Below are 27,243 nucleotides of genomic sequence, written 5' to 3' on the forward strand. Positions count from 1 at the left end.
TCATAGACTGTAAGAATTTCATTTGCAAGAATAATATCTTAAGCATATGGTACTTTCCTGATATGTTTGACTAATGAGTTTCTAAACGTTTTTGCAGAGATTGCCTTACAACACGTTTCCATGTTCTTCCGATCAGAACCAAAGTGGGAGGTGGTAGAACCACTGAAAGACATAGGTGAGAAACGGGCGTGCCCATTCTGTTAAAAAAGACAGATCACAGAACTGGATTCTCGGTCAGGCTTTCTTATATGCATCCCAAGAAATCTCGTATGCAGGTGAAATGCATAAGAAATGCAGGTGATTTCTTTTTCTTTTTGCCTCCCTACTGCTCGAGGATGCAGTCCTTAACTTTTAATACCTAATGAATCTTGGTTAAAGCCCCATCTGAGGATTTGCATGGTAGTAACTTATACTTGCAGAACCATCATTCCTTCCTCATTTATCTTTTTCACTAAATCTAAACTGAAGTGCTGTTTTCCTATTTCTGTGAATAGAGTAATTTATTTGTTGTTTTTTTTTAGTGCAGCCTTTACCATGTCAATATTACCAAACGTTTTACTGGTGCCAAATAGCTCTGGACAATATTGCCAAACTTAATTTTTATTATTTACTTAGTCCATGAAACATATCAATTGGTATAAAAATCATGTAGTTATAAACACATTTCTGGTTTTATGGCAGGTTGGAGGATAAGAAAGAAATATTTCTTGATGAAGATTAAAAATCAGCCAAAGGAACGGCTAGTGTTAAGTTGGGTAAGCTAAGTTTTTTTGTTTCAGTCTCACTTCAGGGACTTTAGACAGGTTTATGAAAGTAGATATTGACAAGAGAATTACTAAATTGTATTGTGTTCCTGAGTGATGTTGTAAAGGCCTCTCAGTCACACATCAAAGGAGAGTCATTTTAAGTCACTTTGATTATGCATTTGGTTGTATCGATGTGATTATATTTGATCAATTAGTAAACATTTGGAAAGAAATAGGAACAGTTTAATATAGTCCTGTGGAACTTCTTTAGGGTTGGCAGTTTGTTTTAAAGAAAATACTTGCGCATTACTTTGTTTTATCTCTCACTTTGGGAGTTCTAGGGACATGTTTGGTTAATGGATTAGATAAGATTACAGTTAAGTCCTGGTATTGATATGTTTATATACTACCTCTCCAGAAAGGCCTTGAGGCAGCAAGACTTAGTGTGGTTTCATCTTTAGTTTCCAGTCATATCTTTGGACAAATAAAAAAAGAGAAAGACTTATAAGGAATTTTTCATTTGATAACCAAGACTGCACCCTGATATTTCCTCCCATGTTTGCAGGCTGACCTTGGCCCTGACAAGTATCTGTCAGATAAAGATTTTCAGTGTCTAATCAAACTTCTGCCTTCCTGTTCGGTGAGTACAAGTCATTCTGTTATTCTCAGAGCTGATGACAGATTCACAATGTTTTCTTGCGGGGGGTGCCGTGGACAGAAGAGCTGGAAATACTCTGTAGGCTCAAGAGAATGGAGAGGTACAGGGGATTTCAGTTCAGACTGAAAGTGCTGGGGCTGCCCCCAGCGGTCACTTAGATGGCATTCATGACATCTGCACAACCCATGAACCATGTGGTAATTTGAATGTAGCCTTTGTGTTTTAAGCAAATATCAGAGTAGAAAAGCAGCCACTTCTCTGAGCCTCTTGTTTATATCAGTGAAACTGAAAGATCTGTTTCTAGCCTGAGAAAACAGAACTAATACGGATTTAGATAAGCTGGATGATGGAAGGGCAAAATAGCCCTTTTGCTGTCTGAGTTACTACTCTCACAGGCTAGCTAACTAGTTGGCCTTTAAGAGGACCTGGCATTATTTATGCTAATGCACAATTCTAACCCAAGGTCTTCAGTGGGAAGAACCACATGGATATATTTCAAAATATACACAGAATGTCTTCAGAAAAAGACTAATCTGGCTAGAAAATTGAGTTAGTGTTGATGTTCTTTATCTGGTCTGTATGAGGATGTAGGACCCTAGAATGAGTCGCTCATGGACTGAGCACAGTTATGTTGACCTGTCCAGTTGGGTTGGCAAGTTCATTTTTGAAGATAGAGTGTCTTGTCAAGCTGGCAAAACCAAACTTTTAATAAGATGTCATGTGTGGCCAAGAAAAATACTATGGTCTTTGAGTGGTGTGACACAGGTTGTCAGCACCCAATTCTAAATTTCTTTTCATGGATGTGCTTTGTAAAAAGAAGACAATGCAGACAAGTGGTGCATATTAATTGCAGAAAGTCAGAAAACACAGATATGCAACAATAAAATAAAACTTACTCGTAATCTCAGCCAACCAGAAGTATGAACCAAAATGTTCAGTTGTTACTTTTCTAGAATTTTATATGATTATTTTTGAAAAATTATATACTTATTTTAAAACTTGTTTTTTTGTGTGTGTGTGAGGAAGATCAGCCCTGAGCTAACATCTGTTGCCAATCCTCCTCTTTTTGCTGAGGAAGATTGGCCCTGGGCTAACATCCGTGCCCATCTTCCTGTACTTTATATGGGACGCCACCACATCATGGCTTGACGAGCGGTTCGTCAGTGCGCGCCCGGGATCCGAACCTTCGAACCCTGGGCCGCCACAGAGAAGCGCGCACACTTAACCGATTGCGGCACCTGGCTGGCCCCTTTTTTTTTGTTAATGGCATACCATGAACATCTTTTGTTGTTAGTAAATATAGTATAACATCATTATTACTGGCTGCATAGAATTATCATTTGTTGCGTCTCAGTTTACTCAACTAATCTTCTAGACATTTGGATCACCTCCAGTTTTTTGCTCTTATTAAAAAAAAGCCATAGCAAACAATTTTAGCTGAACATTTGTACCCATCCTTAATTATATTTATAAGATAAATAACTGGAATTAATTAATAAGTAATTGTAGGGAGATATTTTGAGGCTATATAAATACCTGTTGTTTATCAAACCCACTGGTTTTAGCGTTCATAGAAATTTTCGAACTCCTTTATTCCTTTTATATTTATTAGTGGGCATCCTATTGTAAAGAAGAGCTTCCTGTTCTCCCTTATCTATTTATATAAATATTGACTAAGGATTTTTATTTTATTCATTGGGTTTCTTTTTGGGGCGATGAAAATGTTTTAAAATTAGATTGTGTGATAGTTGTACAACTGGGAATATACTGAAAACCATTGAATTGTATACTTTAAATAGATGAATTATAATGGTGTGTGAATTATATTTCAATAAACCTATTGAAATATCAACAGCAACCATTTTGATGTGATGATTAGGAGAAACTTCATGATCAATTACTATATTTTCCTGGACACATCCTTCCATCCCCCAACCCATGCAACCCCTGCCCCCCAAATTCTTGCACAGCTCAGCTCCCATGGGTTTAAATTTTCATGGTAATCTTTTGAGCTAATGGACATTGTAATATGTCTCGGAAGCCAGTTGGTTCATGTAACCCAAATTCCAGGTCACATGAGGACTTTCAGTCATTAAATAATTTGCCTTACTCCCCACCCCACTTGGTTGACGTCAGTGTCCCCATCTCAGGAGGACACTGTGACTCATTCTATTGCACACTCCAGTAGAAGGACAGGAAGATTCATGCTAACTGCTTTGGAAAAGGGCCAAGATACCAAAAGATGCTGCTTTTGCTTGTTTTCTGGCTGTCATGCTCCCTGGCTTGGCACCAAACAGCAGTGTGGATTGTTAGGCAAAGCTGTGAGTAAAGACACATTTATCCTGGTTCTCACTGGGCTGTTCTAGGATTTGGCTGTGTTTTTTACCAATTTACAGAGGCGGAATATTAAAATCACTGTTCCAAAAACTCGGACTCCCCCCTCTTCCTCCACACCTTTGTCTGAATTGTGAGAATATGCATACCCAAGCTGACACTGTGAGAATACACGTACCAAAGCAGATACCTTCACATGTAGAGTTGACCACGTGAGTTATTCACTTCCTGTGGTCAGTATAGTTTATGTTCCTTCTCTCATCTAAAGAATGAGTTACTAGTTAGTCATCTAATAACTTGAAAATGCCGTGTGTTCAGGGACTATCCCACATTTATATGCAACTAAACTATCAAGATTGTATGTGACTCTGCATAACCAGTTCCTGGATCTAAAATGACCTCGATGCTGATGCAAATAAATGTGAATTTCTTGTTTGTTTTGGCAGCATCCTTACATCTATCGGGTTACCTTTGCCACAGCTAACGAATCCTCAGCATTGCTAATTAGGATGTTTAATGAAAAAGGAACTTTGAAGGACCTGATCTACAAGGTACTTGTGGTACAAGTTCATGGTCATAAAGAAGTTCTCAAGTCCCTTAAGAACCTGTTATTGATACTTCATCCCTAAGGTTCCAGAAGCTAGGCCCTGCGGATTTTATTTTAATTTTGATTTTATTTGGAATTTATTTTTATTTTAGGAATAAAAACTACCCAGTTTGGTTAAAGAGCATTCTTTTCCCCATATGAGGGAAGGTTGAACAGTTAATGATTACGTCCATTACATTGTAGGATGATCTCTTAGGTCAGTTTTAAAATTTGTGTCTTTCACTTAACAAAGCAATATTAAACTATCTCAATAAAGCTGGAAAAAAATTTTTTTAAAAAAAGCAATACTGAAGAATCCTAAAGGTGTACAAGACTTTGGGGTCTGCTAAGTCCAAGACCAGGCATATCTTCACTGGACTAGAGAAGGGACGGAACCCAGGTCAGCCTCTTTCTATCAACTATGCAGACTGTTGTACTTAAAAACCCACATCCTGGAGCCGGCCTGGTGGTGTAGTGGTTGCGTTCATGTGCTCTGCTTCGGTGGACTGGGGTTCGCAGGTTCAGATCCCAGACACGGACCTACGTGCCACTTATCAAGCCATGCTGTGGCAGGCATCCCACATATAAAGTAGAGGAAGATGGGCATGGATGTTAGTCCAGGGCCAATCTTCCTCAGCAAAAAGAGGAGGATTGGCAACAGATGTTAGCTCAGGGCTAATCTTCCTCACCAAAAAAAAAAAAAAAAAAACCAAAAGAAACCCACGTCCTGCAGGCTGGCCTTGTCTGGCACCCCAGCCTCTTAGGGTCCTATCTGTTCTGGGAGGCCATGTGCAGAATTCGACCCCTCTGCTGCTTTCTTATGTATTTGTTGTTCCTTTCCAAAGGCAAAACCAAAAGACCCGTTCCTAAAGAAGTACTGCAACCCTAAGAAGATTCAAGGCCTTGAACTCCAGCAGATAAAAACATATGGGCGGCAAATATTAGAGGTAAGAAATAATTAATTTTTGTTTAACTTGCATTGAAATTTTATCCAGCGTTACAGTATTCTTTTGGGAAAGTTCTCAGGCAAGATCCAAAATAGTTTAAGTTGTCTGATCACTTATAAACTGATGGCATTGTCATATTTTATCCCAAAATTAATTAATTAATTAAGGCAGTAATTTAGATCTACACAATTCCAAAAGCTTAGCTATTGGTTTAGTGTCTGATTTTTAAGAACTGTTCTGTATAGATACCAACTTTTGTGTTATTTTTGGTTGATCTTTATTGTTGTGTCAAGATTCTTGATTTTGTTATATCACATATATAACCATGTGGCTCCCTTACAGAAGTGTAACTAGAGCAGTATTCTCCAAGCTTCTTGGATTGTGCAACCCTATCAGTGAAAACAGTTTAAGCATAACCCCCCTAATGTTGCATATGTTTAACCATTATATGAATGTACTACTAATAATATATCCTGTATGTTATAAGTCAAGAAAGAATGAGATTAAAAACAAAACAAATCGAAAAGTTGTAATAGTTTCTTCTAGTCCTCAGTGGATTGTCCTAGGCACCCTCTTTGGTGTGCACTGCCCTAGTTCACCAGGTCTTTGCAGCGCTCTATCCAGGCATTTCATTACTGGGTGAGCCACTGTTTATTAAATGGCAGTTGAAAAGTTTGCTTCATTTTGTGGGAGCCTGTCCTGTGTTTCTATTAATAAACAGCCAAAAAGATTCTGAGGAGAGATTTGACTAGAGATGTTTTCAACTCAACCCCTTTTCCTGAGTGACTGGCCGAAGCACTGAGACGATAGCTTTACCCATCTGTGCAGGAGGATCAAGACTTTGTCCTGAAGAGAGCTGGCCTGTTGGGATCAGAAAGTGCTGAAAGTAGAGCCTTTTGGCATCAAAGCTGTTAACCCCAAGCAGACGCAGGCTGCTCCTCTGTTCTGTCGGAATGAAGGAGCTTGGCGTTGCGTCTCACAGCTGGAAAGCATTCAGCATCACTCCCTTTTCCAAAGAAACAGATGGAAGAGGCATTTTCCTTTAGGAATCTCCTCAGTGACTTGTTTGGTTTTGTTTCAAAATATATTGACTTAAAAAACAAAGCTTAACCTGTCTTTTATCTGAATGGGTTGGGGGGAAAATGTAACCTGTACATATTTTTAATAGGTACTAAAGTTTCTACATGACAAGGGATTCCCTTATGGGCATCTTCATGCCTCCAATGTGATGCTAGACGGGGACAGTTGTCGGCTGCTAGACCTTGAGAATTCCTTATTGGGCCTTCCTTCCTTCTACCGATCTTATTTCTCACAATTCAGGAAAATCAACGTAAGTTGCTGAAAGTAATGAAACAGCAGGTTCATTTTTAGGTATCAGTTATCCCCATGGCAGCACCCGTGACCTGCCCGTGTAAGAAACATGCGCGAAGGAGTGAGAGGTACAGTTAGGGTTGGCCAGGCCTATTGGCCCTGCTTCTCCCACAGAGCATTGCTGTATCTCCAAGAGGCTAGTTGAAATGGTAGATGGGACGAGGATGGGTATAGAACCGCTGACTGGAAAACTATGGAGGGTAGGACCCAGACTTTTGGTCAGAGCAATGCCCTGTGAGCTTTTACAAAAGGCTTTGGAGTTGTGTTTTCACTATCAATTATGAGTGGGGTCGCCCCTGGGCCATATTTCTCAGTGGAAGCTTAGGGCAGGAGCACTGGGATTCACAGAGCCAAACTGAAGGATGAATACGCCACTGCTCTCTTTTCATCCACAGACATTGGAAAGTGTGGATGTCCACTGCTTTGGCCACTTACTTTATGAAATGACTTACGGACGACCGCCGGACTCGGTGCCTGTAGACTCCTTCCCTCCGGCACCATCTATGGCTGTGGGTCAGTATGGGGTTTAGAGGGCCGTGTAGTCTGCAAAGGTACTCACCCCCTCTCCAGAGTCCAGGAAAGACCCAGAGGAAGTTGCTCTGCTCCACAGCCAGAAATTCTTATCCAATTTAAAAGTAGACCAGGTCTGAGTAATTTACTTTGATGTACTTAACTGAAAATTCAGATGGCTTGTCCATTTGTCAGGCTGTCTGACATCTCAGGGGACATTTTATAATATGCATTAGAATTTTGGAAGCAGAAGGGTGTAAAGAGAAGTACAGCCAGACCGAGTCTGATATAGAAGCAGAAGCCAGGAGCAGGCAACTATGAAGCCAGTTTTGCAGATGTGGGCCGGTGTCAGGAGTCAGACCAGGGCTGGAGTGGGACCTGCAAGGAACAAGAGAGCCATGAGCTGGATACCTGGTATATAAAAGCCTAGCAGGTCCAGAGCTAAGAAAGGCAGACAGGAATGTAGACACTGGCAAATTGGATCCAGGAGCTCTTCCAGCCTTACTGAGGGGGCTGAGGAGAGCCAGAGGGCAGGTGGAGGGCACCTTTAGGAGAGGGATGTAGGAATTGAGGCAGGCTCATCCAGGGACCCTTTCATCCTCTCCACAGCCGGCTCAGAACTCACTGCTGGAGCACAGAGAGAGGAGGGCAGAGTAGTATTGGACCACTGTGCCTTTGAGGTGTGCAAGTCAACCCTCCGCCAAGTGTTAATTTTGTGTTAAATGAGGTGGTTCATGAGAATAGGTCCTGAGACTGCTTTATGTTGAATTTGAACAGCTGAAACTGAACAGTGACCTGTGAGGAGAAAAATCTGGCTGGTTTTGTTTATATCATCCAAGGTGTTCGATGCTGAGATATCAACAAGTGGCATTGTGTGTGCTAGTTTTGATTAAAAGCAGGCAAGCAGCAAAATGTCTTTCAGGTTCAGAATTTTACTTCTGTGTAGTATTTACTTTTAAGAGGGCAAACACTTTTATGAATGATATCTTGAATCCTTCTTCCAATTATCTTTGAAATATATTTAGCTTTCTGTCAGCATGTGGTTTCTGAACTGTTTTTTTGAGTCATCGGTAACATCAATGTTGCCAACATTCCTCCTCCCCACGTTTACCATCTGTCTGTGCGTGAAGAGTTTTGACACTGTCCTGATCAGCCTGCAGACAGTTGCTGCAAAGCGGTGTCAAACTTTTCATCACCAAGTGGATTTGCCAGCGTGTTCCGTGGAACTAAAATGTGTATCTGTTCATTTCAAGTGGCCGTGTTGGAGTCTACGCTGTCTTGTGAAGCCTGTAAAAATGGCATGCCCACCGTCTCCCGGCTCTTACAGATGCCGTAAGTCAATTGTATGCCTTGGTTGTAATCGTCATAACTGTGTTGAACACCGGACCGCTAACCTAAGTGCCTGGTATCGGTAAAGACTCAAATGTGGTCCTGGCAGAGGCGAAGTGACCAGGTGGTGACTTGCAGCATGATATCATGACCTTTCCTTGTGAGGTCTCTGCTACCTTAGTCTGACTGCTCTCCTTTCACATCAGTGTCGTCTTCACGTGTGTCTCTCCCTGTCGATGTCAGCATTGTGTACGTGTATGGTGGCAGCCCCCTGCTCAGGAGATACCGAAAGAGGGCCCGCTCGAGCGGCTGTGCTTTATGACAGCGCAGCCGTTGGCCCACAGCTGTGGCTAGTTCACTAGGGTCCACCCTGTAGGAGGAGGGCTACGTGCTTCTGGCCTCCCACGCACTGGTTTGTTCATTTACTCACTGGGTCACATTTATTAAATATCTAACCTACCACTAACGTAACGCTGTGCTAGGGGCTTAGGGCTCAGAAGACATTCTCCCTTAAACAGGGTTATGAGTCGGTTAATCAAGGTGATGGGAATAGTGCTCTGGGGCCTTGCCTTTAGGTGTCTGTTTCTTTCCCTTCATGGAAAGGCAACAGAGTGGTTAAGAAGGGTGTGTCTGAGGTCAGACAGACCTGGGGGAGGACCCAGCTTTACCACTTCTACGCGGGTGACCTTGGGCAAGTTTCCTAACCTCTGGAAGCTGAGTCTCCTCATCTGTAAAATGGAGATAATCATAGTCGCCACCTCAGAGGGTCATTGGGAGGATTTAATGAGATGATTCCTAATACAGTGCCAGGCACTTATGAAGTGCTTATTAAATGTTAGCTATGATTTAATATTGATTCAGCTTATAGTTTGTGAACATCACATGACACGTGATGTACCCAGTGCTTTGTCTGTACCAGCTTGTTGTAAACAGGCGTACCCAGGAAACAATAACATGGGGAAACAAGGCAGGGGACAGCTTGAAGTGCATATAGCCAGAGTTCAGAGGAGGAGGCGATAACGTCAGGTTCCTTGTGTTTAGAAAGGGTCTGCTGTAGCTCAGGCGCTGTCCTCGGCCCTGGGGAGGCGCTAATGAGCAGAGCAGCCCGAGCCCCTTCCTGTGGTTGTAACATTCTAATATTTGACTGACACTGTGCATCCTTCTCCAAACCAGCCACCATTATAACAATGCAAAGGTGGAAAAATAGATCCAGTTAGGGAAACAACAATTTTCACACTAACTTTTAGAACGAAAGGCATTTGTAATTAGGAAACAGCCTGTATTCATGCTGATTTACCTGGGGTTTGTATTTGCACCCCTTACTCCAAAGCTCTTACATTTTTTCCCCAGTCTTCTGGTTCTAAAGGGAAGCCAAATATTTTTTCACTTAAGTCTTTCTACCCAGCAGGCTTCAACCTTGAGAAGTTTCTCCAAGAAGAGCACTTGGAGAGGTGTGAACTGTGTTCAGTTAAAATGTGTTGTCTGGGAGTAGATGGACCAATGGCCTTGAAGGGGAGAATTACGTCTCCACCTCCACAGCCGCCCAGGAGCTCTGTGGCGAAAAGTTAACCCTGTCATTTCTTTCTTTTTTCTTTTCTTTTCTTTTTTTTTTTGCTGAGGAAGACTGGCCTTGGGCTAACATCTGTGCCCATCCTCTTCCAGTTTATATGGGACGCCACCACAGCATGGCCTGACAAAGCGGTGCATGGGTGTGCACCCGGGATCCAAACCCGGGCCGCCAGCAGTGGTGCACACGCACTTAACCGCTACGCCACGGGGTTGGCCCCCCCTTTTTTTTTTTAAAGCTTATATTTTATTATCTATGTTTTGTTGTTGTTGAGGGAGATTAGCCCTGAGCTAATGTCTGTTGCCAATCTTCCTCTTTTTGCTTGAGGATTAGCCTTGAGCTAACATCTGTGCCCATCTTCCTCTATTTTGCATGTGGGATGCCGCCACAGCATGGCTTGATGAGAAGCATGTAAGTCTGCACCTGGGATCCGAACCTGCGAACCCCAGGCTGCAGAAGCAGAGCGCTCGAACTTAACCACTATGCCACCAGGCCGGCCTCAACCCTGTCTTTTCTACTTGTGATGTAGTTGCTGTTTTTTGAAAAGGGGGGCCATACAAGGAAAGACTCGCTTAAGCAATTTGGGCACTGCCTAGACAACCATTTAAATTCTCCCACCTGTTTTAGCCACAACGGTTCAGAGTTCCTCATACTATTGTTTTTAATTACATACTTTTGAAGAGAGAATTGGTATACTCTAAAAGCTGCTATTTTTTTAAGAGAGCATGAGAAACACTACTTTTCTTGGAAGAAAATTATTTTCTCATTAGATTCTAATCAGAACAATTCCTTTCTACTTACTTGCACATTTTTATTTTATTGAGCTCTAGAAAAAATTTAATCCTTCTCTGGGGCAAAAAAGAAAAAAAAAGGAAAACCAGTTATTCTGTTTAGAAATATCTTTTTTTTTTTTAAAAAAAGATTTTATTTATTTATTTATTGTCCCCCCAAAGCCCCAGTAGATAGTTGTATGTCATAGCTGCACATCCTTCTAGTTGCTGTATGTGGGACGCAGCCTCAGCATGGCTGGAGAAGCAGTGTGTTGGTGTGCGCCCGGGATCCGAACCCGGGCTGCCAGCAGCGGAGCGCGCGCGCACTTAACCGCTAAGCCATGGGGCCGGCCCCTGTTTAGAAATATCTGTTGCATGTATCGTTTGCAATACAATATAAATAATAATTTTCAAAGATATTTTTTTCAAAGTGTAAATTAATTTACTATATAACATGAGAGGACTGTTGCCCCTTGATGGGGACATAACCTCCAGTGCATAGCTGACCCAGCCCCCTGGTAACACCTTGGAGATGGTGGGGTGTGGGGCATTTCCCAAGGTCACACTGGGTGGCCGGTAAACTCCTTTGAGTTTGTTGATAAACATGAAAGGGTGGATTGGGCCGGAGCTGGGGGCTGTGGTAGGGGCTTCATGAACTAAGATGTCACATTCTGCTTTGATTCTGTTCTGAGAGTGCACCTGGTTTAAGAAAGATTTTTTTGTTTGTTTCTTTTCTTTACAGGTTATTCAGTGATGTTTTACTAACCACTTCTGAAAAGCCACAGTTTAAGGTAAAGCAAATCATCATTTTTGGTTTGTGACATAAATAAGTTGACTTTGAAAGTTAATGCTTTTTAAATCAAAAAAGAGAAGTTACAGTATTTATACTAAGGAAAATTTGAAAACAATCTAAATGTCCTACAACTAGGGAATAGTTTAATAATTTATAGTGCCGCTATTTGATAAAATGTTTTCTGTCTAATAAAAGTAAAGTTTATAAAGACGTTATAGTAGCATGGAAAATTATTATTTGGGCTAAGGGGAAAAAAGCAGGATATAAAATACAGTGTGTAAAAACATACCTGTGTCGGGCCGGCCCTGTGGCTTAGCGGTTGGGTGCGTGCTCTCTGATGCTGGCGGCCCGGGTTCGGATCCCGGGCGCACACCGACGCACCGCTTCTCCCGCCACGCTGAGGCCGTGTCCCACATGCGGCAACTGGAAGGCTGTGCAACTGTGACGTACAACTATCTCTACTGGGGCTTTGGGGCGAAAATAAATAAATAAATCTTTAAAAAAAAAAAAAAAAAAAAACATACCTGTGTCTAGAATACAGATTGGAAGGAAGTACCCCAGGAAGGAGCAATGTTGTCAGTGATGTCGTGGACAGAGCAGGCACTTTGAAACCCAAACGTCCAGGTTGATGCCTTACTTTCCTGTTTTAACCCCAGCTGTTTATCTAAGGCAGCGTTTCTTAGCCACGACATTTGACATTTTGGGCCAGATAGTTCTTTGTTGTGGGAGCTGTCCTGTGCATTGTAGGATGTTAAACAGCCTCCCTGGCCTGTACCCCTGTACCCACTAGGTGTGAGTAGTACTCTCCCTCCACCCCCCACATCGTGACAATCAAAAATGTCTCCAGACGTTGCCAAATGTCCCCTAGAGAGGGGACATGGGCAGAATCACCCCATTTGCGAGCCAGTGATCCATGGGCAAGCACTGAATCTTTGGGTCTATGTTTACTCAGTGTGTAGAATTGGTGAGTAATACCTGTCTGTTGTCGTTGGACAACTGCGATACTCTACATGGAGGCCTGGTTCAGCGCCTGGCTCTCCTCAGAGCTCACTGTTAGTATCATTTTGGGTAGTAGAATGAGGGATAATTCTCTTTCTCTCCATATTCCAAAAGAACATGTAATACTATTATGATGAAATTAAATTTAGGGGAAAAAAGAAAAGAAAAACAAAAACAAGATGGGGTCAGAAGATCGTATAGGCGCAAGAGACACTTTCCTCTGTCCTGTTTCGCCAGTTAGAGGAGTTCTGACAATGACAGTTTCTTTGGATCTGAAGTAGGAAAGAACATTTAAATTCATCTCTTCTTCACTGAAGCTCCTCAGGAAATGTATTCAGCCAGTAAATAAGTATGCTCTCCTCCAACGCTGAGAATCTAGGCCAGGGAATATTATCAGGCCTGTTCTTCCCCTAAGGCAGAGAGTCTATGCAGCAAAGACAATGGGATTTTAAACACCAGTGTTACTTTCTTGTATATGCATTTTCTTTCTGGAAAGATACACAAGAAACTGGTGATGTTGGTTGCCTCCATGGAGGGGAACTGGGTGGGAGACTTTTTACTGTGTATGTACCCTTATGCCTTTTGAGTTTTGAACCATGTGACTGTATTACCTGCTCAAAACTTTTTTAAATTTAAAAATTTTAAAGAATAATAGAGACAAAAAGTTGAAAATGATGTGGGTGTCTGTTTTCCAGGCCTGAACTCCTCATGGTTTGCAAAACTAACAAATTAAGACATGACAGGCTAGAAGCACACCAGGCTATTGTCAAGAGTATCTTCCAGCAGGAAAAAGCTTAAATCTTGTGAAATTTCTTCACAGAGAAAATCCCTGTGAAGTTATAAAATATTATAATTACTTGAATTTGTGTGTGTGTTCCAATAAGCTTTATATATTTTTTTATTTTTAATTATGTTAAAAAACATAATGTAAAATTTACCCTCTTAACCATTTTTAAGTGTACAGTTCAGCAGTGTTAAGTATATTCACATTGTTGTGAACAGATCTCTAGAACTTCATCATCTTGAAAACTGAAACTCGAGACCTATCAAATGACAGCTCCCCGTTTCCTCACCCCCAGCCTTTGGCAAACACAGTTCTACTTGGTCTGCTTCCGTAATTTTGACAACTCTAGATATCTCATATAAGTGGAACCATACAGTATTTGTCCTTTTGTGACTGGCTTATTTCACTTAGTTTAATGTCCTCAAGCTTCATCCATATATTGCATGTGATAGGATTTCCTTTTTTAAGACTGAATAATATTCCATTGTGTGTATATACTACATTTTGTATATCCGTTCATCTGTTGATGGACATTTGGCCACCTTCTACTTCTTGGTTATCCTGAATAATGTTGCAATAAACATGAGGTGTGCAATTCTTTTGGATATATACCCAAAAGTGGGATTGCTAGGTCATATGGTAATTCTATTTTTAAATTTTTTTAGGAACTTCCATACTGTTTTCCATAGCAGCTGCACCATTTTACATTCCCACCACTGATGCACAAGAGTTCGAATTTTCCACATGCTTGCCGACACTTGATATGTTCTGTTTTTTTGATAGTGACCATCCTAATGTGTGTGAGGTGATATGTCATTGTGGTTTTGATTTGCATTTTCTAATAATTAGAGTTGTTGATCACCTTTTCACATTCTTTTTGGCCATTTGTATATCTTCTTTGGAGAAATGTCTATTCAGGTCCTTTACCCATTTTTTTTTCCTTTGATTTTCTGATTTTTTTTTTTTGAGCTTTTTTGTGGTATAATTCATTTTTTATGACAAGTCCAGTTTTTAATTTAATTACTTACGATTTTGTTGTTGAGTTGTAGGTGTTCTTTATATATTCCAGATATTAACCCTTTATCAGATATATTATTTTCAATTATTTTCTCCCATTCCATAGATTGTCTTTTCACTCTATTGATTGTTTCCTTTGATGTGCAGAAGTTTTAAGTTTGATGTGGTCCCATTTGTCTATTTAGCTTTTGTTGCCTGTGCTTTTGGTGTCCTATCCAAGGAATCATTGCCAAATCTAATATCATAAAGCTTTCCCCCATATTTTGTTGTAGCAGTTTTATAGTTTTAGGTCTTAGGTTTAGGTCTTCAATCCAATTTTGAGTTAATTTTTGTGTATAGTATAGGGTAAGGGTCCAGCTTCATTCTTTTACATGTAGATATCCAGTTTTCTCAGCACCGTTTCTTGAGGAAACTATCCTTTCTCCATTATATGCTTTTGGCACCCTTGTCAAAGATCATTTGACCATATACATGAGGGTCTATTTCTAGGCTCTCTGTTCTGTTCCATTGGTGCAAGTGTTTGTCTTTATGCCAGTAGCACACTGTTTTGATTACTGTAGCTTTGTAATATATTTTTAATAGAATATAATCAGGAAGTGTGTAGTAAATAATAAATCAGGAAGTGGGAGATCTCCAATTTTGATTTTCTTTTTCAAGATAGTTTTGGTAATTCAGGGTCCTTTGAGAATTACTTGAAATACTTGAAACATATCATGTTTATTTATGTGTTAGTTTTATATATTCATTGCTTAAAAATGCTAATGAGGTGAATGTGTTGGGGATACCACAAGTGGCCAGGATAGGATTCCAGCAGACAGCTTGTAACCGACTTCATTCCAGATGTCCCCCTTCTTGATAACCAGCTGCTCTTTCATTAAAACCAGGACTTGAGAATCTCCAGCCATTTTACTCAACAGATTATGCACGTTCTCTTCTTTCAGATCCCCACCAAGTTAAAAGAGGCATTGAAAACGGCCAAAGAATGTATAGAGAAGAGACTAATTGAAGAGCAGAAACAGGTAATTGCTAATCGTTCCTCGTTGCCCTTTGATCTTTTAGTGTCCCCATTCTCTGCCGTGGTATTCACAGTAATTTACTTTTAATTGATTGTTCATTCCATAAACAGTTCTTGCATTCTTGCTCTGAATCAGGCTCCAGGCTCAATGCTGCGAGACAGTTGAATACTTCACAGTCCTGCCCTCAAGGAGCTCAGCTTGGGGGGGAAACAAACATATCCACAAAGGGTGGCCATCCTTTATGATCAGGGCAGGCTGGGCCGTGGGGAGGCACACATGGTCCATGCTCTAAAGGTGCTGGGGATCACACTCATCTTCTGTAAGAGAGAGAGAGGCAGCAAGGAACTGGGGGAAGTGAGAAAGGTCTTTGTCCTCTGGCATATTCTTCTGCTAGACATCTAGACCCGAGCCTGGAGGCAGACAGGCTGAGCAAGGAAAGATTTTTCTTTTTTTTTTTTTTTGTGAGGAAGATCAGCCCTGAGCTAACATCCCTGCTAATCCTCCTCTTTTTGCTGAGGAAGACTGGCTCTGAGCTAACATCTATTGCCAATCCCCCTCCTTTTTTTCCTTCCCCAAAGCCCCAGTAGATAGTTGTATGTCATAGTTGCACATCCTTCTAGTTGCTGTATGTGGGACGCGGCCTCAGCATGGCCGGAGAAGTGGTGCGTTGGTGCGTGCCCGGGATCCGAACCCGGGCCGTCAGTAGCGGAGCTCGCGCACTTAACCGCCAAGCCACAGGGCCGGCCCAGGAAAGATTTTTCATCGAAATAATTTGATTTGGCAAAACATGTTAGGGATTTTCATTAGTGTAGGATATGCTTACATTTGTGGCGAATTGTGATCTCTTAAAGATCCACCAGCATCGAAGACTGACAAGAGCTCAATCTCACCATGGATCTGAAGAAGAAAGAAAAAAGAGAAAGATTTTAGCTCGAAAGGTAAGCCTGGTGTCTCTCTGAATTCTCTCTGTGAATTCTTGACTACATTTGAAGAAAATTCTAGGTTAATGGTGTGCATTTAGTTAATGACAGATTTTGTGCTATATCTCCTTGAAAGCTAAAACTATTTCCAGATGACTGGTTTGTAGCTTCTAAAAAAGAGCCACATAATGTCAGCAGAGAAATGGACCATATAGTTTTCTGGCTTGCTGGACTGATTATGGCCTAATGTAATTGAGGGGAATGATTGGCCTGAGACAGTAAACTCAGCATTCTTGGTTTTATTTCCCTCTTTGGTTTTGGCTTGTGGCTTCTTCATTGTATTGAGTTATGAGGCCAAATATGACCTTGCATGTAGCTAGTTTAACTGTGTACCTGGAAAATATTTTTGTTCTAACTCCCAGCTTCAATGTGTTTATTCTTTGCTTTTCTTTCTCTCTCTTTTTTTTTTAAAGAAGTCAAAACGATCCGCTGTTGAAAACAGTGAGGAGCATTCAGCAAAATACAGCAACTCCAATAATTCAGGTACCTGATTATAGATTATAGTGGGCCAGGTCCCAAAGGTCGGGACCAGGAGTCAAGAGTTCTTGGGTTCTGGTGGCCAGACACTGGGCAGAGTGGTAGTGAATGTAGAGAACAAAAGAACTGTGTCCCTAAGGAGGGACTGTGACAGCATTCATAGGCTCACAGGACTCAAGTGCTGGAAGGTTGTTGGGTAACCCAGCCTCTTCACTGATGGTGAGACTCCAACCAAAGATGAGTGTTAGCCGTGGAAAAAAAACCAATCCAACTTACAAGGCAAGGCCTCCTGTTTATCAGTAGAGCCTACATGAACAGAAACAACCCTAAATCCTACCTGCTGCTCCAGTCCCCATGTGGTGGAAGGACGTGCCCTCCTGCATGGACTAAGTAAAGGACTCGATAGTCTGTGGGGATGGCAAAAAGCATCATTTCAGAAGGGCCAAGAGGGTACAGACAGCACTGTCCTGAGTTGGCTGTCCTCCCTGCCACTCCTGGCTGTCCCTCTTTGGGCCTTAGTGTCCCCATCTTTGGAAATCAGGGCCAGATTCAGTGATCCCTTCAGGCCTTGCAGCTCTTCTATCTTAGGAATCTGTGAAGTAGAGTTCCACACAGAGAAGGGGAGGTTTCATCCTAACCCAGGCAGCTTTGGCCTAGCCCGGGAGGGCCAAGGGAAGGGAAAGTTTTTTAGGTTGAGAGATAGCTGCTGTACTTTCAGGCAGGAGAAGGACCTAGTAGAGAGGGAGAAGCTGAAGATGCAAAAGAGAGAGTGATTGGGGGGTGGGGGAGCAGGGACGGGGGCTAGAAGGCCAAGGGATTAGCATCAAGAGCCCAGCTGTCAGTCTCAGCCTTGGAGGAAGCCCATCCATCTCTTCCTGGAGGCAGGAGCTGGGAGGGGCAGGTGAAGAGGCAGAGGAGTTTAAAAGTAGAAGGGAGGAAATTGAGGGTGTTCACAGCTTATGCCTTCTCAGATCGTCTCAGTGAAGTTGGTGAGGAGGGTGTCTGCTGGGGTACAAGGCGAAACAGTGCACGAGGGATGCACAAGATCTGAGGGCTGGACTGGTCCCAGCCAGAGAATGTGGGTGGAACTGGAAATTGGGAGAATTGGGATGGGAGAAGATCATAGACTCCAGAAGGAGAGTGAGAATCATGCAGACACCACTGCCTACAAAGTCAAGCCAGAGATGGGCTCAGGCAGAGCTAGAAGGGAAGGGAAGGAGGGGAAGCCCCAGACCCTGGCGGTCCCAGTGAGGACCAAGGCATGCTTCTCGGGGATGGAGGCTGTGAGGGGAGGAGGGGCTGGAGACTGTTGTGGCCGGTGGGTAATTTCAGAGTAGGAGGTCTATGATCTCCATGGCTGATGGGATGGACATGGGCCAGTCATTGTCATTAGGCTGAGATTCATGTCTCCAACCAGCATGTCTAACTGGCAGACATTCTGTCCAGCAGCTAATTCTTTATAAAGCAGAGAAAGCCTGGGTCTATGTTCTCCACCTTGCTGAGGGCCTGCCTGCCTGCAAGGCTCTGTGCCACATGCAGCCAGATGGGACTCCAAGGACTCCAAGACACCACCATGCCCTCAAGGAGTTTAGGAAAGCAAAATAGCAGTTGATGGAAATGTGCAGATCATCTCCAGACCCAGTGGAATCACAAGTTCAGTCCTCTCCCCTTTAGAATCTATGTTAGCACTACAAAGCAGTATGAAAACAGGATGGGTTGAGTTTTACCTCCTTTTTCAGTAAAACACCTCTCATATTTTATAGGGAGGTGAGAGAATATTGCAAATAGTGGAAAGGTATTCAGCTGAAGGGAGGCGTGGTTTAATTAAGACATTTCTCCTCGTGCCCGGTGTCCATGCCAGGCCCAACATGTCCTGTGGGTAGTGGGTGAGGGGATGTTTGGAGGCTTCCCCAGAACAGCTGGGGCTTCTCAGGGGCATGATCACAGTCCTCCCTGGAGCTTTTGTTAACCCCTCGATAGGACCTCCATGTCGGGGAGGGGGCTTATGTAGGAACCTCTGTCTGCCCATGGGGCTACTTCCATGTCAGGCCAGGAGGGTATGTTCTGGGGATTTCTGAGCAATGGGGAGATGCTGAGAACTTGGGAATATTTGAAATATAACAAAGTTACTAGGTCCAGAAAAAGCATACAACATATGGGAATATGCATGTTGTTTTAATGTAATTAAGGGTATTTACTGAATTTGAGGTAAGAAATGGCCTGGGAAATCCACAAAATAGGCTGACCTTATCTAATTGAACGTACCTGCTGATAAAATGGAACTTCTACAGAGGGCACTGCTGGGTGGATGCTGTGGGGAACTCTCGCTTCCTTTGGGGAGGCCTCCACCAGACTGCTCTGCACCTCTCTGTCCCCTCTGCTGCTGTGGCACTGTCATTTGTCATTCATTACCCAGGGATAGGGGTTGGGTCAGGAAGAGATACTGCAGCCAATTGCATAAGCCGTTGATTGCGCAAAGTTGTTTTCAAACCAGGCAGGCTGTGGGGAGCAGTGGGAGGTGACGAGCTTTTAGTGGCCTGGGGAAGGAAGCATGACTTCCACTGGGATCTAAGCCTGTGGCCATTGGATCCAGTCTCTGAACCCTCTGACCCTCCTCACCTTTTACCACAAGGTCCACACACTAAGCCAAGTGCAGATTCTCAGACAATAGTGGGTCCCAGCTTGGAACAAATTCCGAATGTCTTTCTTTGGTCCCAATGAGGGTTTCTCTGTGTTTTCTCTTAGCAGGATCTGGGGCCAGCTCACCTCTCACATCTCCGTCATCACCGACTCCACCATCTACAGCAGGTTAGTGATGGAGGCAAAGTAACCTGCCTTGCTCCCCCTCTCTACCAGCAGGAAGAGGATCGGGGCCCATTCTCTTCTTACCTTGGCCCAAGCATTTCAGGGTTTAGATAGTACCAGCCTTCTCTAGAGAAACCAGTGGGAATGCAGATTAGCAGTGTCATTTGGGAGAGCTGAGGGTCTAGATGTTCAAACTCGGATTTCACAGGGAATGCAATAGTTGGTTTCAGGGTCGCTGATCACCCTCTACCTCCCGCTTGCTCTCTCTGCTGAAAAGCCTCGTGCAGGGCTCCTCAGATCAGGGCTTGTCTTGGTACATGCTCAGCTGAACAGAACAATCGCACTGCTGCCCAGGGGCCCTGTCCTGCCAGAGCTCCTGCCTTAGGGAGCCCAGCGGTAATGTCGGTTTTGTCACGGAGCAAAACTGGTGAAATGCCTGGGTGAGGGAGTGAAAAACCACCGAGTTTCTCATTTCCTGATAATTGTTTGTGCTCTGTTCTGCTCAGCAACGCATTTAATCATCTGAATATTTTTCTGTGGGTAGTCTTTGTTTCACGTTTGTGAATTAAATCAGATACTATGAGTTTTGTTTGAAAGATGTAAAAAGAATTTATCTCGGGGAATACTTACAAAAATAATCTCAAATTCTGTGGAGTGGCCTCATATGTTATCTTTTCTTCTTTCCTTTTTGGACTAAAATCTCTCTCCTAATCATTTTGCAAGCCCCATAAGAACACATTGGGGTCCCAGTATCTCATTTCACTTCCTAAATGAACCAGATATTCTAGATGTCAGAGGAGCTGGTTCTGCCCTTCAGAGCTTGTCAACGTCGAAGAGTTGCTGCAGCTGTCTGAAGGGAGAGTGATTGGCTGGGGTTGATTTATGAGTTGACAAGACCATGTTCATTAAGGCTTAAGGCAGCACCCAGGAGCTACCAAGAGCATTACCCGACTGCTTTCAAATGCTTCTGACCGACCTTCCTAAAGAAATGACAAGCGGATGTAAGGGGAACAACTTACCTCTGGCTGGTGGGTGTCTCTCCTTGCTGGCTGAGGATGGTTACTGTGGCTTACTGCCGAGTGTTCTGGGGCCAGGGCCTATTTTGAGTAGCAAAGCACCTGGCTCAGGGGGATGATATTCTTTTCCCTGTCTGACTTTGTCAGCAGATTTTACAAGAAAGCCCCCAATTATTGATCAAGACAGAAAATAGACTTCTCTGTCTTTTGTAGAAGTGACCTGTATAGGCTGATCAGAAATTTCTGGAGATGCACTCCCCAGATCATGTTGAGCCATTTTCTAGAAGATAGGATATTAATTTCACACTGCTTAGACATATTAAGGAAATTGGAGAGAATTAATAGTGAGCGTCCAGAAACCTTCCTTTGACAAAGGAAGTCTGTTTAGTAGTATAGAGTACCTTGCTACATGCATGAGATGTGGTCCTGGGAAGTTAACTGCAAGTTCTCATTTTTAAATGCCTCAGGGAATTCACGATCGATTTGCATTTTTTTTGTGAATCCTCTAATTTACCTATGTTTTGAATGGTAGCTATCTCATACTGTAGCAGGTGCATGAGATGAGGTAACCTTTAGAATGAGAGGAGACAAGAAAGAGGAATCTTTTGTAATTAGAGTCAGTGTTGGAAAAACTTCCCCTGGTGTGAGTGGGAGCAGTAGGGGCATTACTGTGAATTTGATAATACCCATCTTGAAGTGGAGTTGTAAGGATTCAGAGGGAAAACATATGTGAGGCCCAAGCACAATGCCTGGCGGAGATGAGAGGTTCCCAGCGAATACTGGCTCCTTCTTTCCCTTATCTTCTTTAATGTTTTGTTGATGGAATTATTGACTCAGCCCCAAAGACTGTACTCTGACCTCTGCTGGGCATTTGTTGTAAGGCATGTCATAAAAATGCATTTGCCTGTCAACCTAGCATTTCAGGCCCTAAATGGGGCACCCACAGTGAGTTTCTTCATTCAGTTACTCCAGATGCATTTACTGAGAGCCTATGGTGTGCCAGGCACAGTGCTTGGCCCTGGGTTACAGAGACACACAGACAGACTAGGCCCCAGCTGGCGTGGAGTCACATTTCCAGGGCCTCTCAGGAGCTCCAAAATGATAGACATGATTCAAGCAAGTGCTTTCCTCTGGGTTCGACCATGGTAATTTTTTCTCTGAATAGTTCCCATCCTTAAATAGAGAATCTCCACCTGAAAAACTAGTCCACCAACAAGCAACATCTCGAGCTTCTGTTCTGTGCAAGGCATCAGGGAGCTGCAGACAGGTGGTAGCCTCATGCTGCCGTACCCATCGGAGAGGATTGGTAAATCCTCCTGGGTGGATTTGCTTGGGCTTGCTCTGCCTTCAAGGCCTCTGCCGGGTGAGGGCAAGACTCTCAGCCTAGCAGGGGCAACTTCTGACTGGTCAGCCCCTGCTTATGCTGGGCCTTCCTTCCAGGACAGGAGTCCAGCCTCTCCTTGGGCTAGTCTTTCTCACTGCCTCTCTGCACACTGCACTTCTTGTTGCTGGAATCACATTTACTCCTATTTATGTCTTTACTTCTAGGCCAAGCTTACGGTTTATCTGGGAACTAAGTCAAGGTTAATGTCATCTGGCTTTATGATGAAATATAATTTTCTCAAGAAATAAAGGAAAATTCTTAATTTTCAAGGGCTTTAAAAAAAGAATTCATGCTAAAGGTAGCTTCTCAAATACAACTCGGTCTGGGAGCCCTTGGGAACTACACCTTGAGACGGGGAACCTAAACTTGAGGTCCACCATTTGCTAGTTCTGGGACCTTGGACAAGACACTTGACCTCCTGTGCTTCAGGTTTCCCATTTGTCAATGAGCATAATAACAATGCCTGCCCAGTTGGGTTATTACAAGGATCCAGTGAGTTCCATGCATATGGGTTTAGAACAGCGCCTGGCACACGGTAAGCCCTCGATACACTGTTAGTTACCAGAAGACCTTGAATGAGTCTTTTCCGTGTGTGGGTTTTGATTGCCTCCTCTGTAAATGGCCAAAGGGTGGGAGTTAGAGGAGACAATCTCACAGTTCCTTCTAGTCAAGCATGCTCTGACTCCACTATGGACCCTGCCCTTTGGCAGTTGCTCAGCAGTAGATCAACTTAGGCAAGTTCAGTTTGACAGTATTGCCTTTCTTCCTGAAAGCGTCAGTTTTAAGCACATTCATGGTAGCTGAGGGTGGCCTTAAGCTCAGTTGCTTTTAGGATGAGGCATAAGTGACAGATGTTCCTAATGAAGGGGTCTTCCTCTCCTGAGCCCTTTCCAGCCTTTGTGTAAGGGCTGGGGCCTCTCCTGTTTCTCACTGCACCTCCCTGCCCTGGGGCCTCTTCTTGAGGTCCTTACCAAATCCATGGGAGAAATATCATTTCCCTAAATCTGCTGGCAATTCCATCAGGTGGCGTGGGACTCTCTGAAACTTTTTTTTCAGAGAGAACATTCCTAGCACTTTCTCTTCTGCTAAAGGTTATGTTTCTTGCCTCTAGAAGGTCACTCTTTCAAGAACTTTAAAATTCTTTATCCTGATTTATTTCATGGTAAATGTCACCAACTCGCGTTTAAACTCTGTATTTATAGAGCTGAGTAGTTTAGAAGGTCCCACTCCACATACACACAAATATCCCTTCCACCCTCCCTTTGGGAGCAGACAGGCCTGGTGCCTTGCTATTGTGTGTGTGTGTGGTTTTTTTAAAAAAACAGATTTGCAAAAGAGTATTTTGGGAAAGCTAAGTAAGCAGGAGACCCTAAATTGTTGTTGTTGTTTGTAATAATCTTGTTTAACATGTTTCGAGCACTTATTTTTGTGCTAGGCACTGTTCTAAGTGACTTATAGTCATTGTTTCATTTAATCCACATGAGTACCTTCCTATCCAGTGATAATGGATTCTACTATAGCTCCATTTTACAGAAATAAACTGAGGCTCTAGTGGGGTTAAAGGACTTTGACCAAGGTCACACAAATGGGGAATGCTAGAGCCAGGATTCAAACTTGGTTCTGTCTTTGCTCATTCACCCACTGATTTTCATCGAGTGCCTGCTCTCGGATGCACTGCAGGGCCTGTGCTGTTAAACACTATGCATAGCTGCCATGAAAAGAACCCTGAAAGTAGAGTCAGAAACCCCGGGCGTGGGTCTTAGCTCTACCGCTTTCTGCTGTGACCTTGGCCAAGCAATTTCCATTCTTTGAAGCTGTCTTTTAAAAGAATCTCTGGTCTTTACTAGGTAGGTAATGTACACGACAAAGCTTGATAAGCAATAAAGTACTATCAGGGATAAGCTATGAATGCCCTGCAAGAGAATTCTAGCCCTTCTTGCTTGCAGTGTATATTTTTAAGCAATAATTTTGAAGAAGGAGAGCTGGCAGTTTGTAGAAAACCCGGTCTGTATGAATGACTGGAGAGAGGAGGAAGTTGCATATCTGGAGAGCTGGAGGAGGGAAAACAGACTGATGTGCACAGAGTGACTGAGAGCAAGGAGGGTTAAGAATAAGTAAGGAACAAAAAGAGATGAATTTATTTAGAATGTTGGAGTTTCCAGAATTTGTGTAGCCAAATCAAAGTCTGAAAGCTGTTCTAGGCTCAAAATCCACTTCTCTGGCCATAAGAATTGTCTCTTTTTCTCAAAACCTACATATACACAAGTCAGTCGCCGTTTTGCAGGTCGGCCCTGCAGCGCTTCTCTGAGGAGTGTTGGCTCTCTGCTCTCCTGCCGCCTCACAGCCCTCCTCCCCCTCTTCCAAGTCCAAGTGTGTGAGCTCCTGCCCACAGCCCTTGGCTAGTGTGGGTGGGGTGTGGGGCAGGGCAGTGTCCCCAGCATCCTCCCAGAGCTGTCAGTCGTGCGTGGTCGGCCTGCGTGCCTCACTTCCTGGCCCCTCCCCGGAGGAAGAGACTTTCTTCTGAGCAATGGGGCCAATTGGTCCATTGGGAACTCTAGGATTCACTGGTGGGGAAAGTGTTATCCTTCACATTTAACCTGAAATCTAGTGAGTGAAAAAGAAGACAGGAAAAATGTTTGCTTTGCCTTTTTCTTTTTTAATGGTTTTCTAGCTTTAAGTAAGCGAATGCCACTCACTGCCCAATTCAGCCGCTAGAGCCCAGGGCCTTCAGGGGGAGGGGCCCACATGCTCCTGCCGGGAGCCCCACCTTAGACCTGCCCTGTGTTCTTACTCTTCTCAACTTTACAAAGAAAAGTCTCTATTTTAGACTATACAAGACTTGCTTGGAAAAAAATAGTGAGTGCTGGTTTTTCTCCCCTCTTGATCAACTGTCCTTATTCAGTAATAGCACTCAGTACACTCCCAGGACCCATTCTACCTTTCAGGGAGGTAAAACCTTCACAGGCCTCCTGGAGTGAGTGTTGTGCTTGTAAATAAATAAAAATAACACCTAACTGGCTCAGAAAAAAGAAAAAAAAAGAAAGTGAAGAGGAAAGCGACTCATTGGTTACTGTTAGTATGTTTGCCATGTCCAAAACGGGTCACAATCGTGTTTACAAACCAGTGCATTTTGTGGTTAAGTGTGTCCTTGTTTGGCAGGAAGAATAATCAGCACGTGATTCAGACTAATATTTTACTGTCTCTTACTATTTGGTTAAATGACACTAAAATCTGAATAATGACTGTGTCCCCTCTCTCTCTCTTTGCTGTTTTCAGTAGAGCATGCACCATTTTGAACGTGAATTTTCGGTAAAGTAAGCTATACTGATTTCTCTAACTTTAAAGATGCTCTGTTTCTGTATGTAAAATGGGATCCAGTGTGTCTAGATCACTGAAGTGATGAACAAATGGGAAAGCAGATTCAAGAGGATTTCCTTATCTGAACATTTAAATGAAATACAGCATCTTTAAAAAGCATCCAAGTGACTTCATCTACATTCATTTCATTTTCATCATGACCTTCAATCTTCATTTTCACTCTGATTTTAGTTTTAAAATACAGCTCTAAAAACCTGCAAATCAACTGCATGGCATTTTGGTATATTTTAATTTTGGAAACCAGAATCTCAAAGTCCTGTTGCTGCAAAAATGTTGGTTCCTTGTTACTCTGATGAAGGGGAAAGGGTGTTAGGCAGTTCAGTTCTTGGTTACAGGGAGACAACTTACTGGCTTTTATAACTGACAGTAGGGAAAAACAGGAGTTTTTTAAGCATCCTTAATAATTCTTGAGTTGGGACATGAGTGCAGCCTCCTCATCTGTCTGAGGTGAAAGGCGACCAGTTCCCAAGAGCTGGGGGCTGCCTGCTTCCAGGGGCCACTGCTCTCCATTCCCTCTCGAGGGTGGCTGGTGTTGGTCTGGTGGCCACATGGCCTCCCCGCCTCTGTGTGGACCACAGAGGAACTCAGACCTACAGACACCTGTAGATTGCCCACTGTCAAAGTTGGCCCCAAGGTAAGGGGACCCTCAGATGTCCTTTCTCCAAGGCTGGCAAGGTTGTTTCTGGCAAGGCATTCCTCCTTAGATCTAGCCTGCGCTCCTGCTGCAACCATCTGTGGCCTGTTCCAGGGCCTCCACTGGATTGCAGGCTCCCATTTGGTTTGGTGGATGGCATTCTGGGGAGGGTGGAATAGTTGGCTCTCAGGGGTTTAGTCTGAGAGAAAGTGAGATTGGAGAGCTCAGGACTGACCTGGTTGTAATTGTAGATAGGCTGTTTTGGAGTGTCCCTCATCCTGGGTTGTTGCAGGCCCATATTTTTCAAAGCTGGGTGAATTCAGTTAGCAATCAACCTAACATGGCCTCTGTCCGGCCTGGGGATAATGGCTATCAGAGGCCCCTTGCGGGAGAGGAGTTCATTCACATTTGAGGAGTGAGGGGGCTCAGGCATTAGGCAGTTCTTCTCTGATTGGTCACAGGCCAAATAGCCAACTCTGAATTTGGCTAATTTATTATTAAATTAATATTAATTTATTAGCACACCCCCGCTCCCCGCATTGTTACTAACATATTGTAACTTAAGCTCCAATGAACCTTTAAAGGAAGCTTCTGGACCATAGAAAAGGCAAAAAGAAAAAACTCCCCCCAAAATTGATGGAGCCTGTCGTCAGAGACTGAGTCCCTGGGTCTATGTTCCTGCCCCCTCCAGTGTTGACCTTCTGACCCCTGGACCTCCTCTCCCCTTCCAGAATGTTCTGAGCTGGTGAGCTGAGTTTTGGTTTTCCTTGCCCTAATCGTACACATCAAGACCTGCCCTAGTTCACAGGCCCAGTGAGGAAAAGTGGACCTCATGGGAAACCAGGCCCTTTGGGATTGGGCCGACCCTCTTTGAGTGGACATCAGAGTGACCTTACTCTTTACCCCTTGGATGAGCAGCCTCTCCTTTCCCACAGCCCTCAGCATCCCATTTGCTTTCCAGGCACAGGTTACCCTGTGGCACTTTGGACAGTGTATTTATTTATGCTACTTACATATTCAAAGAGATTCATTTAAAGTGGTAACAATTTCAGCCTTTACTTGGAAAATGAAGATCCATTTACTGAACACTACCCCCAACTCCCAAACTGCGATAGTGAATTTGCACTTTTAATTTTGAGTGC

General features: G+C 43.3%; 1 protein-coding gene across 11 annotated transcripts in view; it reads left to right on the plus strand.

Moving 5' to 3' along the window:
- Nucleotides 1-27,243, plus strand: part of PXK (PX domain containing serine/threonine kinase like) — a 68,194-nt gene that overhangs the window by 37,576 nt on the left and 3,375 nt on the right. For 3 of the 11 annotated variants that reach the window (XM_087431244.1, XM_014793303.2, XM_087431243.1), the window contains 13 exons: nt 98-175; nt 682-755; nt 1,312-1,386; nt 4,185-4,289; nt 5,170-5,271; nt 6,440-6,601; nt 7,038-7,155; nt 8,406-8,484; nt 11,561-11,609; nt 15,353-15,430; nt 16,279-16,365; nt 16,821-16,890; nt 19,630-19,692. In XM_087431244.1, coding sequence (XP_087287370.1) covers nt 98-175; nt 682-755; nt 1,312-1,386; nt 4,185-4,289; nt 5,170-5,271; nt 6,440-6,601; nt 7,038-7,155; nt 8,406-8,484; nt 11,561-11,609; nt 15,353-15,430; nt 16,279-16,365; nt 16,821-16,890; nt 19,630-19,692 — 1,140 coding nt within the window. Of the gene's footprint in view, nt 1-97; nt 176-681; nt 756-1,311; nt 1,387-4,184; nt 4,290-5,169; nt 5,272-6,439; nt 6,602-7,037; nt 7,156-8,405; nt 8,485-11,560; nt 11,610-15,352; nt 15,431-16,278; nt 16,366-16,820; nt 16,891-19,629; nt 19,693-25,365; nt 25,404-27,243 lie in introns of all 11 variants that reach the window. The other 8 variants (XM_087431245.1, XM_004419864.3, XM_014793327.2 and 5 more) reach the window with 7 other exon arrangements.

This window comes from Ceratotherium simum, chromosome 5, assembly GCF_057802395.1.
Source record: "Ceratotherium simum simum isolate JZ-2026a chromosome 5, ASM5780239v1, whole genome shotgun sequence".
In the NCBI taxonomy this organism is placed as follows: domain Eukaryota; kingdom Metazoa; phylum Chordata; class Mammalia; order Perissodactyla; family Rhinocerotidae; genus Ceratotherium; species Ceratotherium simum.